The sequence below is a fragment of the Chrysochloris asiatica genome, unplaced genomic scaffold (assembly GCF_000296735.1).
Source record: "Chrysochloris asiatica unplaced genomic scaffold, ChrAsi1.0 scaffold00008, whole genome shotgun sequence".
Lineage (NCBI taxonomy): Eukaryota > Metazoa > Chordata > Mammalia > Afrosoricida > Chrysochloridae > Chrysochloris > Chrysochloris asiatica.
Window position 1 is genome coordinate 19,581,807 of NW_006408526.1, and position 14,528 is coordinate 19,596,334.

At 40.7% G+C, this 14,528-nt stretch overlaps 1 protein-coding gene across 1 annotated transcript in view; it reads left to right on the forward strand.

Moving 5' to 3' along the window:
- The first annotated feature begins 14,024 nt into the window (after positions 1–14,024).
- ZC3H12C (zinc finger CCCH-type containing 12C) overlaps positions 14,025–14,528 on the forward strand; it is a 52,794-nt gene continuing 52,290 nt past the window's right edge. The window contains exon 1 of the mRNA XM_006833804.1: positions 14,025–14,126. Within this exon, the coding sequence (XP_006833867.1) occupies positions 14,103–14,126 (24 nt within the window). The 5' untranslated portion in view covers positions 14,025–14,102. The remainder of the gene's footprint in view (positions 14,127–14,528) is intronic.

The following is a 14,528-nucleotide window of genomic DNA, read 5'->3' on the forward strand; positions in this document are numbered from 1 at the left end:
CCCTATCCCTCTTCCCTTCATTCCATCAAATCAGTGTGTTTATTCTAAATCACTGATTCCCAAAAGAAGTTCCTTAAGTAAGTTTTCTGACAGTGCCTGCTGATTATCCTCAGTTGCCAAAATATCCCATGGCACTTTAGTCTTTAGTAGTTTTTCTTACAAATTAAATCCTATTTCCCACTCCCTTTGAGAATTATTGTTCTAAACTATTTTAGTTTAAAGAATTCCTATGATAAGCTGAAATGAACAAAGGAACAGAGTAAAGGCACTTGAACTTCATTTGTGTTCTTGGTTCTATCGATAATGTGGTAAGAGCTGCCGCTGTTAATGTGCTGTTGAGTCCGTTTTGACTCATAGCAACCCTATATAGGGTTGCCAAGGAGCAACTGGTGGGCTTAAACGGCCCACTTTGCAAGTATCAGTCCAGTGCTTATCCTAAAACACCACACCAGGAGTCCTAAGGGGACACAACTGTAGCCTTTGCCTGTAGACTATTCTTTCCTATACAGTAATAGGAGAGAATTTATTATATTAGTGAGAATATTAAAACAAAACATAAAAAGAAAATGTCACTTTTAGTGCAAGATTTAAAAAAAAAAAAAAAAATTGGCTTTAGCCTTTACTATGTACCAAGCACTGCTCTTACCTCATATGCTTATCTACTAATTTAAATGTCTTAACACCCTGAGACTACAGGGGTTTTTTTCCCCCCATTTTAGAATTGAGATAGCATAGAAACAGAAGTTAAGTTACTTGAACTTGTCCAGGTTACCCAATTAGTGTGGGGGAAAGGGCATGACAGGATTGTTGTCATTATATCTATACATTATAAATGTGCCCTCTTGCTGTCCCTCTTTTCTTCAGCTCCCATGAATGCAGCAAACGCCACCCTGAAACTTTATAGTAAGGGTCCAGGATGGTAAGACTTTGTCATTCATACTTCAGACGTGTTATCTCTGGAGAAGGACACTTTGCTTAGCAAAGTGGAAGGTCCTAGAAATAAGAAAAAGACCCCCAGCGAGATGGTTTGGCACAGTAGCAGCAGCAAAGGGCTCAAGCATGACAGCAGTTGTGAGGATGCCACCAGACAGGGCAGTGATTCTCTCTGTCCATAGGGTCACTATGACTTGGAGTTGACTCAAGGGTACCTAACAACAACAATAGAAAATTGAGAGTTTACTGAGATAGCTAATACACTAAAATAAATAACTTTTTTAAAAAATTCACTAACGTAAGCAGTTAGAAAATAAAACAGAGAAAGACCTCTATTTACATCATCCATAACATGAGTGGCATCTAAAACTCTCATAAGTTAAGGCACTCTGTTAAAAAAAAATAATTTTCTACATATTATTTTTGATGGAATATTGTAATAAACCGACAGTGCTTTTAAAGCAAGTATTACTTCAGCACAATCTCAATAAAACTCCTAACGGCTTTTTGTTTGGCATTTGTCAAAACAAGTCTAAAATGTATCTGGAAGCATAAACATGCAAAAATAGCCAGGACAAAAATCTGAAAACAAGTAGGAAAAATGTAATGGTAGAAGTCTTTCTCTGAAGGATACCAATTGTATTTTATATTGTTGTTGTCAAGTGCTGTCGGGTTGGTTCCAACTCATAGCGACCCTGTATACGATTTCCAGTTATCAGGTGGTGGGTTCGAACCACCAACCTTGCAGTCTAGTGCATGTCCACACTGGGATTCCTAATGTGTAGTGGTGGTGGTATGCCGTGAAGTTGGTTCCGTGAATCATAGTGATCCTCTGTAGGGTTTCCGAGGCTATAAATCTGTATGGGAGCAGAAAGCCTCATCTTTCTCCCATGGAACAGCTAGTAAAACCAAACTCCCGACCTTACAGTTAGCAGTCCAACTCATAACCCACTATGCTACCAGGGCGCCTTTTAATGTGTAGTGTGGCATTGTAGGATATGCATTGGACCATAAGGTCATTTGAACTGCAAGGTCGGCAGTTCAAACTCACCAGCCACACCTCAGAAACCTTATAACAGGATCTCTATGAGTCTGACCCAACTTGACAGCACTTAACAACAACAACTCAGAAACAGTAAAAGATCAATGGAACACAAGTGAAAGTCTAGAAGTAAGCCCAGGTTTGTAAAACAACTTGGATTCGATCCTGACTTCCTTTGGTTTCCCATGTAGGAATAAAAGCCAAGCCGTTACTGTCACCTAGGATAAGCACTGGACCTCAAGGTGATTCAAACTCACCAGCCACTCCTTGGAAAACCTATACAGGGTCACTATGAGTCAGAACCAATTCAACAGCACTTAACAACAACACAACATCATATCCTGTGAGCTTCTCGTTGTTGTTGTATTAAGTGCCATCAAGTCAGTTCCAACTCATAACGACCCTGTATAAGGTACCCAAGGAGGAGCTGGTGAGCTTGAGCCGCCGACTTGCAGTTCAAACAGACCTTGCAGTCCAGCGCATTAACCCAAAGCACCACACCAGGATTTTTCAGTATGTACCATACTTCCTGAATCCAAACCTTGAAGATCCTTGTGTGACTCGAATACAGTGTAAAGTTTCAGAAACCTTTTGTTTACCCTTGACCTTGCTGACCTAATCTGACTCCCCCTTTACTTGCCGCCCCTTTTACTGCCTAGCTGGCTGTCACATGAACACGGTGCACACATAATCCTTCCTCTTCCCATTACACAAGTCCTTTCACTTCATTTGGGTATCTGCCAAAATATCAGCTCATCAGAGAAGGCTTCCCATTCAAAGTTTCATACCATCGCCTGATGTATGTATGTACCCCACCCCCGCCCCAATGCACGCATTAAACCAAAATATCAGCTCATCAGAGAAGGCTTCCCATTCAAAGTTTCATACCATCGCCTGATGTATGTATGTACCCCACCCCCGCCCCAATGCACGCATTAAACTAACCTTCCTAAGAGAAGGAATTTCCTCTGTTCCTACCTGTACTATCTGTGCCCGCCACCTCAGAGGTGAGGTGTGCCCATTTGCTGAGTGAAAATGTTGCTAAAAATTACAGGTAAAACATTACAAGTTCTAAGGAAAGAGAAAATTACATCACTCTTGCAGTAAACGGAGTCCTGGTGTGGTGCTGTGGGTTAATGCGCCAGACTGCAAAGCCGTTTGAACTGCAAGGTCTGTGATTCAAGCCCACCATCTGCTCCTTGGAATACAGGGTCGCTGTGGGTCAGAACCGACTTGACGGCACTTCACAACAACAACTTCCAGTAAATACGAGGGGGGCTTTCAAAGGTTCATGGAAAATGCATGAACTTTTGAGGCTCCCTCGCCTTACTGTGTGTCTCCTGTGTGCCAAGCACCCATAATTATTTTGTATTCGAACATTTATCAAGTCCTGATCAAGTGATTAGCCATATGCTGGAATCCCTAGATGTCGCAAATGCCTGGCTGGTAAGCCCTGGGAGAAAGACATTTTAAAGGAAAGAACCTTAAGTCGGTGTGCTCTAATTTGGCTATACCTTACATCCACCCAAGGAGCTTTTTTTAAAGCCTGCCAGACCAATTAAATTAAAATCTGTAGAAATGGGACCAGGGCATCAGCATATTTTCATTTTCCCTGGATGATTCCAATATGCAATCAAAATTGAAACCGTGCTTGTATTTGTTTTTGTGTAGGTTATGTAAAGGGAAGTTGGGGGGTGGGGGGGTGCGGCCTGGAAAAAAAAATTGGCCCAAGTTAATATATTTATTTAAACACCAACTATGTGCCAGGCACTCTGCAAAATCTTAGAGATACATCAGAGAGAAAAACACAAGAATCACTTGCCTTGCAGAGCTTCCTTTCTGACTGGATTGGCAGCTGTTGTCCTGTGATATGCTCTTCATCTAACATACATAATGATTTGTATTTAGAAGGAATCTTGTCCTAAATGCTCACAATTCTTAAGTCAATGCCTCATGTGAACAGAACTCTATATAAAGCAACAATGTTATAAGCTTTTGTGCTAATTTGCATGAGCATTTTCTCACATAACTATCCATCTGATTAGCTTCTCAAAGTTTTCAGTTTCTTGAATGCCATGACAGTTATCTAAAATCAGTAGTATGCAGTTATTTAATTCTGTATGGGCTGTTGGAAGCACTAACACATGTGTTTTTTCCCCCCATGTTACAAGAATTGATATAGAAGGAACAGTTTTTTAACATGAGAGAGCTTCCGAAAGTTTGTGTTAAAATTCTGTTACCTTTCGATTCCATTTTCCATGCACTTTTTGAAGCTCCCTCACTCGGTGCTTCTGTAGAATAAGTACTGGACTGCAAACCATAAGGTCGGCAGTTTGAGCCCATCAACTGTTCTGTGGGATAAAAATGAGGCTTTCTGCTTCCACAAGGTACACAGTCTTGGAAAGTGTACATAGGGTCGTTGTGAGTCAGAACTGACTCTGTGACACGAGTCTGTTTCGGCATTGCATTAGCTGCTTTAATAATATCTTACATAAGAGTTTGAATGTCATTTATCCTCATCTATGCTGAACTTTTCTAAAAGTCTTTTTTCCTTGAGGATTTGGAGGAGATCTTTTAAGAGACACATCTGCTTAATGAATGTTTTAAAAATACTGATTGGAACACTAGTGGTGGTGGTGTGTGCTGTGGAGTTGGTTCTGACTCATAGCCACCCTGTATAGGGTTTCCGAGGCTGTTAATCTTTACAGGAGCAAAAAGCTTCATCTTTCTTCCAAAGAACACTGGCAGTTTCGAACTGCTGACCTTGAGGTTAGCAGCCTGACTCGTAACCACTGTGCTACCAGAGCTCCTTGATTGGGACACTGTATACATTGGAAATATTTGAAGTCTTAGGATATGGGTTATATTGCTATTTAAAGTGACGATAGAAAAGTTTCTTTGTTTTTAGATCACTGAGAAGAAATACTGCTTTCTGTGGATTTTAAATTCTTATCTAAGTCTAAAAGAGAACTGAGAGATGTCAACTCTTGATAGCATAGCCCTACAAATTTTCCGTAATCGAAACTTAAGAACTTTGACTTTGAGGAACATTATCTTCTTTGTTACTGGTTTGGTTTTTTATTGGTATTTTTCAGCTTCTTAAATGCTTATTATCTTTTCAGTTTTCAGGATGTTAGGGAAATTTTCTTCCAGAAACTCTTCGAGTATCTCCTGTGTGGACTTATGTGATTGTTCCTGTTCTGGAATGCCACTAATTCTTAAATTATTCCTCTTCATGTTGTCCCGCAAAATCTTAGACTCTCTTCAGCTTTTTTATCCTTTTTTTCTGCTTGCTCTTCTATCTTAGTATAGTGCATTTGTCTTCTACCTCACTGGTTCTGGCTTCCATCTCTTCAGTTCTACTCCTTTGCCCTTTCAGCATATTGTCCATTTCTGGTATTATTAACCATTTGGACCTCTTTTTGCAGGTTTTGAATTCTTTCCAATGCTGTATCTATCTTATTTGTTCCTGTAGCACTTTCCTGACTTCTTATTTTTCTCAACCCCTCTGTGGAGTGTTTGGATATATCTCAGTATAATTCTCCTGAACTCCTTATCAGGCATTTCCAAAGCCTTCCCTCCTTCCAATGTGAAGTCTGGGTCTACCTCCAGATCATTTGTCTCAGTCACTCAGTCTTGCTTCTGGATATGTGCTGATATGGTCAGCTGTTTCTTGGGCATCTTCAATAGTTAGGTGTGATTTCAATAATTATATGAATGTATGCTCTGGTAGCATAGTGGTTGCAAGTCGGGCTTCCAACCTCAAGGTCAGCAGTTCGAAACTACCAGCGGTTCCACTGGAGAACGATGAGGTGCTCTGCTCCCATAAAGATTTACAGCCTCAGAAACCCTGTGCAAGGTCACTATGAGTCCAAACCAACTCCATGGTACTTACCAACAACAACAACATGTTGATGATTTATTATGCTTTCTGATTGCCTCCAGGTAGATGTGATTAGAAGATGGGCTTCACTTTTCACCTTTTTTTATTGCTCAACTGAGAATAACTGTAGCAGGTGTTGGTTGCCTATATGGTGTATAGCAGCTGGTATTGGCTCTTAACTGTTTGGTGGGATTTTATAGGGTGTGATTGTAGCTTGACTATATGACCGCAATTGCTCTCTTCTTGGGTAACGTAGGGAGAGAAAGAAATACCTGAAGGTAAAACAGGGACCAAAAAAACAAAACAACAACAAAACAAACCAGATTGGATACTTGTCTACAATCACAGGGGAAAAAAACTCTGTAGCAAAATATGAGCATGACTTTTAAAGTCCTTCTCTCAGCTTCTGGCCTTCAAGGCCACTGAGAAATTTCAAGATGTCACTGTTGGTCCTTAATGATTAACGTAACTGAGGATTAAATTTTCGGCTTGTTTCCTTTTTAGTCTGTTTCTCTCTCACTCCGCAACCCCTGTTCAGGTCTTTTTTCCTAGTGATAAACTGATCAGGGCTGGCTGTAGCCATTTTGGGCAGTCATTTGGTTTTAAGCCGTGCCTTTTCACTTCTTAGATTCTGCTGAACAGATCTGTGCACATGAGTAGTAGAGCCCTCCGAGGGTGGGGGGGGGGTTCACTCAAGCACCCCCTCTAGTCACCAAAGTGGAGGTACGCAGACAGTGAGAGACCAATGAACAGAGACAAAAACAAGAAAAGAATGTCCACACCTTTATCTCCAAGCATTAATCAGACGCCTGCGGTAGGAGCGCTCCTCTGATCTTTCACCTGCTCCATCACTCCCAAGATGGCTGCTCCGGGAGCCGCTAGCACCGGCAGATCCCAAAACACCAGTTTTCTTGCTTCTGCTACATATTCCAGAAGCTATAAGCCTTCAAACTTACTAAATATTCCTTTATATGTAGTTCAGAGTTCTGGGACCATCCCTTGAAACTGCTTTATCTGGTATTCTGTGTTATTGCTGCCAGAGGTCTGCACCGCACTTCTCCCTAATTCGCCACTAAGCCTTTTGTTGTTTTTGCTTTGTTTTACTATAATAAAAGTAGTTTGATTATGGTTAATAGGGTAAGCACTGGGCTGCTGACAGCAAGGTCGGTAGTTCAAATCCACCAATTGCTGATAAGGAGAAAGATGAGGATTTCTGCTTACTTTAAGATTTACAGCCTTGGGAACCCGCTGTGAGTCAGAGTTGGCTCAGTGGCAATGGGTCTGGTTTTATGTAGTCTTTTTCTTAATAGTTCTTACTAACAAACTTTTATGGTTAAATATTATTGGAGTTTGAAGGGTTTTGTTTCTGGGTTTTTTGTTGTTGTTGTTATGTTTTGTGTTTTCTTGCTTTAGTTCTGAACCAATTGAGGAAAAGCTAGAAGCCAAACAGATGGGCAAATAGCAGCTTTTTACTGATAGAACCTTTCTGTAAACAGTAGAGTGCTTCATCATTGTGCCACCAAGGCTCAGGAGGAGAGCATTTTTGTTGAGATGAATGCCTGCATTCAGATGTGCCTGGGCCTGTTTTCCTGTTAGTCATATTTTCCGTTAGAGGATCATCAAGTGATCAACACATTGCTGCATGCCGTCCAGATTATGCCCTGTGGACTATGAAGGACAAAAGGGTTCATAACTAAGTGCTAACTTACACAGTCCAAACTGATGGGAGTTAGAAGTCCAGAGGAGGCAGAAATCAAAGCAAATGGAAGTAGTCAAAAAGAGTTCTGAGCAATGCCTGGAAACACAGATGTGCCCAGAGTAGGTGAAGCAATAGCAGAGAGCAGTTAAGGTGAAGGAAGCACAAAAATGAATTCACAGATGCTGAATAAGTGTGTTATGAATTATGATTATAGTTAAAGAAAACATTCGATGTTTATATAAAGGAAATAACATCACAGGCCCATAGGAAGTCCAGATTTGAGAGAGAGACAGTAAAACAAATAGAGGACCTGGGACTTGGGGTTTGCTGGAAAAAAAAAAAAAGAGAGAGACACCAACAATTCTTTTTACAGCCGTCTCTACTTCTCAGCTGTTCAGTGACCAGTGCAATGATCACACTGAACTCAGACATCATACTCACAGTTATGGGGTTTATTCGGGATATTAACAATGCAGGCTCATAAATGTTCAGGATACAGTTCTTCGTTCCAGACAACCTGTCCTCAGTTGTGCCCACAGGCAGGCCTCTGTTAGAGAGCTCTTTTAGGGTTGCTAATAAATGCCCACAGGACACACTACTCCACCATAAGCCTCAACCAGGAGGCACTTGGCTCTAGCTCTATGGGTTGGCAAATGTAGCTCCCCCAATTGAGTGTCTGAGGCACCCCACTCTGCAAGCAAGCCTTGCCCAGAGTCACTCAGCTTGACTTGCTCTGTAGTCTGGGAAGCTCACCACTCTGTCTTCTTCTCTGGCTCTTGGTTCTGCTGCTGCTGCTCCTCTGCCACTCCTCTGCTTTCTGTCCTTGGGTCGAGGAGGATTATTGCATAGGGATCTCAGGGTCCAAAGGACATGCCCCACTCCTGGCTCTTTGATGGCAGTAAGAGTCCCCCATTTCCGGCTTCTGAGATGGCTCATTTAATACAAGTTAAGGGTTCCAAGTTTTGACAATCACAATTAACCCTGTTAACAACCACTCACAACTGAGTCAAAATAATCCTATCAGCATCTTCGTCCACCTTCGCTTAGCCAGACCCATTAGGGCACAATGTTTTGTGGGAGTTACAAAGACTATAGGTAGAAGTGCCATATGAAGTATTTAACTGCACCCCAGCTGCTGAGATTTCTTTTTTTCAGCATGGGAGTGATGTCATTGAAGTCACTTAGGTAAGGTGATACCTAGTAGGTATTCAAGAAAAGGACCCAAATTAAGAAACAAAAGTAATCCTGGGAAATCCATCTTGATAATATATGGTTCCCAGATCATCTCCTTCTAGGGCATTTAGGAGCCCTGGTGGTGCAGTGGTTAAGTGTTCATCTGCTCACCAGAAGTTCAGTGGTTCGAACCCACTGGCTGCTCCTGTAGATATACAGTCTCAGAAGCCCTAAGGAGCAGTTCTACTCTCTCCTGTAGGGTCGCTGTGAGTTAGAATTGACTCTGGAAGTGGGTCTGCTTTTTGTTTGTTTGGTTTAATATCTAAGGAGTCCATGGGTGGTACTTACAATTAACAGACTTGGCTGCTAACTGAAAGGTTAGAGGTTCAAGTACACCCTGAGGTACCGCAAAAGAAAGACCTGATTGTCTGCTTCTAAAAACTCAGCCTTTCATAACACTACAGGGCACAGCTTTACTCTGACACTCATGGGTTTACCATGAGTGGGAATCAACTCAACAGCAGTTGATACCTCTAAAGCTCAGTGTTCCAGAATTACCTTCTGTTACTGTTTTACTTGGTCACCCTTGTCTTTGTTATAGAAGGTCAGCTAAATGCATCTGCTTATTACTCTACCATCTTGCCCCAGTTGAGTTATCTTTTAATTCCATTCTTCCCTGAACTTTTTGGAATCCCCTTGTATATGAAAGAGGAACAAATCCATATTTGAAGAGAGATACCAGAAAATTGACTTGGATCATTACTGGAGAAAGAGGCTCAATTTTAGATACAAGCATCAAAACACTCTTGTTTCAGACAGGCCTCAGCACAGGTGCAGGGCCCTCCCAAACTGTTGAAGATTCCAACGTTAGATCCACCCTTTGAATTTGGAGATTTTAATATACAGCACTCTTAACACAAGGAGCCCCGGTAGTGTAGTTGGTTACAAGTTGAGCTGCTAACCGCAAGGTCAGCAGCTCATGTGTACCAGTGGCTCCAAGGGAGAAAGGTGAGGCTTTCTGCTCCCATCAAGATTTACAGCCTCAGAAACCTGATACACAGTTGTTGTGAGTCAGAACAGGCTCCATGGCTTACAACTGCTACCACCACCATCACTCCAAACAACACTGGGCTGTTTTCTCTCATAACTCTGGACTGTGCTCATTCATTTGCAATAACCAAAACAGAGCTCTGGGCAGTTGTCTGTTTTCACCCTACCAGAGCCCAGTGGGCAGGGGCTAGGTGACTAGGAAAAATCTGACTGGGGCCAGTCTTTCCACCTACAGATGTTTTAATGTGCTTACTATTATCCAATACTAGCAACTGAGGTAGCCTAAATACCACAGCAGGTTCTGATTAGCTTTTTCAGATCACAGCCTTTATTTGCTGTTTGCAAAAAAGCTTAATCCAGTGCTAGAAATCAGACTTCCTGCTGAGCTCTTGGGTAGTTTTCTCTAATTCTTTGTGTTCACAGTGGCAAGAAATTAGTGAGAAGATTCCTCCTCCTTCTGAATTAAAGCTCTAAAATAGTAACTATAAGTAGCAAGGGATAAAAAGAAGGAAGAAAACCCAAAAGAAAAGAAAAACCTCTGTATTCTTACTAAGGAGTTTCTATTTTACATACAAAAGAAAAAAGTGTTTTTAAAATGAATTATAAAGTATTGACCTAACTCACTATTAAATTGTATTAGGTCTTAGTTGTAAGTACTTTGAATGGTTATATGTTACGTTTTTTCATTTTTATCTTACTTAATCAAACTCAGTTTTACTGGAATTAAATTTACTAACCATAACAGTGGTCTTAATTTATCTTTTGGGTTCATACCTTGCACTCCTGAGATATCAAAAAACTACCAGTCCCATGCACATGCACGCACCCTCCCTTCCATGATTCTTATATGCTTACCCAAGACATAAAATTTAATTCTGTGTACAATGTTCAATAAATTACAATACTACAGGTGTGCTATGTTTTGACTTTTAATGGGTATTTAAATATGCCCCCAAAAAAACAAACCCACTGCCATCGAGTTGGTTCTGATTCGGACAGCGTACAACCGCTCCTTAGGGTTTCTAAGACTGTAAATCTCTATAGGAGCTGATAACGTCATCTTTCTCCCTCAGAGTAGCTGCTGGGTTTGAACTGAGGACCTTGTGGTTAGCTGGCCAACACTTAACCCACTGCACCCACCAGAGCTCTTTGCTATTAGGCCATAAACTCACCCAAAGCCCACTGCCATCAAGTCAATTCCAACTCTTAGGGACCCTGCATAGGGTTTCCAAGACTGTAAATTTTGATGAGAATGCAAAGCTTAATCTTTCTCCCACAAAGCAGCTAGTGAGTTTGAACTGCCAGCCTTGTGGTTAGCAATCCAGTGCTTATCCTGCAGAGCCAGCAGGGTTCCTACATTAGGCCATGTTGTTACTGTTGTTGAGTGCCTCCAACTCAGTTCCAATCCTGCATACAGTTTCCAAGGAGCGAATGGTGGATTTGAACCTCTGACCTGCAGTTAGCAGTTCAGTGCTTACCCTACTCTATACATCTTAACAGAAAAATGAATAATTCTAGTTTTAGAGTTTAGCTTGGTGTTCTACATGTAATGATATATTTAGTCCAAATTATAGTCACAGATTTTTAAATTTCCAAATACTTTTTGAATGACTCACTTTCATAAAATATTAAGCTATTTCAGGGAAAAATACTGATCATAGACAAATATTGAGCTACAACATGATGCTTTCTATTGTAGTTTTCTTTTAAAAAGTAACAATAACTCTTAGGTTTTCGTAGACATAAGGCATGTTGTTGGTGAGATAACGGGAACATTTTAACCATACAGAATAGTTCTTCCTCTTATTTTATAATTTGCATAAGAACATGGCCTTAAGTTTCAAACTGTTGTTTTTAAAGTGACCTTGTGTAGGTTTCGACCCATAGAGACCCTGTGTAAGGTTTCTGAGGAGCGGCAGCCTTGAGTTTCAAACTGAACTTACAGTCCAGTGCATTACCCTGCAGTGCCACTCCATACTTTTTTTTCCCAAGGACTGAACAAATTATCCCAACTTTTAGTAGTCTGTGTATTTGTATATGAAAAATAAATTGATTAGATTGTTTGGCACTCTCTAACCAACGTTCTTTAGAGTTGATGGTCATATAATGAAGTGTTAAGTGCCGTCAAGTTGGTTCCGACCCACAGTGACCCTATATAAGGTTTCCCAGGAGCATCTGGTGAGCTTGAACTGCCGACCTTGTGATTGAAACCAACTTTGCATTCCAACGCATTAAACCACAGTACCACACCAAGACTCCTAATGAAGTCTTGTTGTTAAGTGCCATCAAGTTGGTTCAGACCTGTAGCGACCCTGTATAGGGATTCCAAGGAGTAGCTCTTGAGGTTGAACTGCCAACCCTGCAGTTCAAATGACTTTGCAGTCTGGCTCTGCATAAATCAGCCTGTATTAGGAACTTGTATGTTAAGAGCAATTATCTGCTTTCATTCTTTTATTTTTCAGTGAAATGAAAGGGGAATGTGTGTGTATATGTGTGTGTGATGCATTACTGCATTACATAAGTAGGGTATCTGTAGATTTCCTTTCCTTTTTATTTTTTTAAAGTAGGAAATAGCCTGATAATGCTTTGCAAATGAGTGTTTGTAATCAAAGGCCATTCCAGATGCAACCTACACAACTCTCAGAGGCAAGCAGCTCATAATATCATACTTTTGTTTGTTGTTGTTAAGTGCTGTTGAGTTGGTTCCGACCCATAGCAACTCTTTATAGGGTTTCAAGGAGAGGCTGGTGAGCTTGAACCACCGGCTTTGCAGTCCAGCGCATTAACCCTCAGCACTACATCAGGACTCCATCATAAATACTACTACTTCTTGTGTTAAAAGCCATCGAGTTGACTCCGACCCATAATGACCCTGTATAGGGTTTCCAAGGAACGGCTGGTGAGCTTGAACCACCTGCCTTGCCGTTCAAACAGCTTTGCAGTCTGACACATTACCCCACAGCGCTATACCAGGACTCCATAAATACTACTTCTTGTTGTCGGTACCGACCCATAGAGACCTTATGCACAGCAGAACGAAACACTGCCCGATCCTGGGCCAACCTCATTACTGTTACCAGCTTGAGTCCTACTAGTCGAATTTAATTCAGAACACTGAAATAAATCAAGAATAGCAGGCTCATTTTTGTCTGTTTTATGTACTGTGGCACGGAGGTTTGAACTGCAAAGTTTGACAGTTCAAATTCACCAGCCACTCCTCAGAAACCCTATACAGGATCACTTTGAGTCAAAAACAACTCAACAGCACTTAACAACAAAACTATTACAGCTTGTCTTCTCTCCAGTAAAGTTAACTTCGTTTTCCTGAACTGAAATTTGAGTACTCCATCTTATAAATGATGTGAAATTACTTTTAACATGGGTAAAATTGTAATGTATATTGAAACTGAAAGAAAGATTTTTGCATTGAGAATTTTAGACCACTTTTGGGCCTGGTATTGTGTTAAGTTGAAGTTAAATAGTTTTATCTAAATCTACATTCTGATGACTCATTTGGCACAAAGTTGGATCAAGCTTTGTTTTATCAACTATACTTTTCGTGAACTTACTTTTTTTAAAGTCAACTTTATTTGCACTCTTCAGTCACTTTTGCCCAACCTTATTTTCATCATCTCTTTGACCCATGACAAATGAAGCAATATTTTTAAATACTTTTTAGACTTACCAGTGTTTACAGAGAAATAATTTTACCATAACCTGTGTCTCTTTCAACCAGTAACTCACCAGAGGGAAAAGGTTGCTGTGATGAATAATTGCTACTTTGACACACCTCCTTTTCTTCATTTCTCACACAGAAATGAAAAGTTAATCGACTAGAGCCCGAGCCTCCACTTTTTAGAAATATGCAACTTTTACTACTTTAAAATATAATTGGTTTCTTTGTTTCATGCATTAAAAACAAAGAGGAAAAGCTGAAGTCTGCCCAAGCCAGGTGTTTCTTGTTGGCAGCCTGCTCCCTAATGGTTCTGCTCTCAGAGAGCAGCTGCCTGCTAGCCAGCTTTGTATGGCCTATTGTGGCTGCACACCCCTTGTTAATACACATGCTGCCCTGGGCAGACATCAACTTGCTTATCTGAGAAACCTATGAACCTGACGCAGGGCGCTGAGGTTGGCTTGCATCTGCCTGGCCAACTAATTGTGAGCTTTCTGGCCTATGATTGGCTGTTATTCCACTCGGTAATAGGTTAAGCAAAGACATTGCCATTCCATCTGTTCAACCACTCATTGTTCTTCTTGCCTGCCTGGAAGTCTGCAGCTAAAATTGTGTTAAGGAGTTACTTGCTGAAGCTGCTACAGAAACCATGTCTATGTATTTTCCTACTGACGTGAGTATGGTACTTAATGCCTTAGAAGTTCAACTTTGCAAAATATTCCATATTAATTTGAATTCTGTAAAGGATGGGAAGCACTTCAAATGAAAGCCTAAAATTATGAGAGAATTCCGAAATACCAGAAAATAACTTCTTTCTGTAAAATATGTCTATGAAGCAGATTTCTTGCATGTTTATTTTGTGGAGGAATGTAAATAATGACTTAGGACTTCATGAACATTTGCAAGGCTTTCAGGATGGCATGGGATCATTTGGAACTTAAAGAAAAGTTTTGACCAACAAGATATCTGATATCTTGATAGACAGCGAATTTCGACTGTATCTTCTCATCAAATTCTTACCCTTCTTATGGTGTCACCATCCTACTGAGGTGCTGTCAAATGATAAGATTTGATA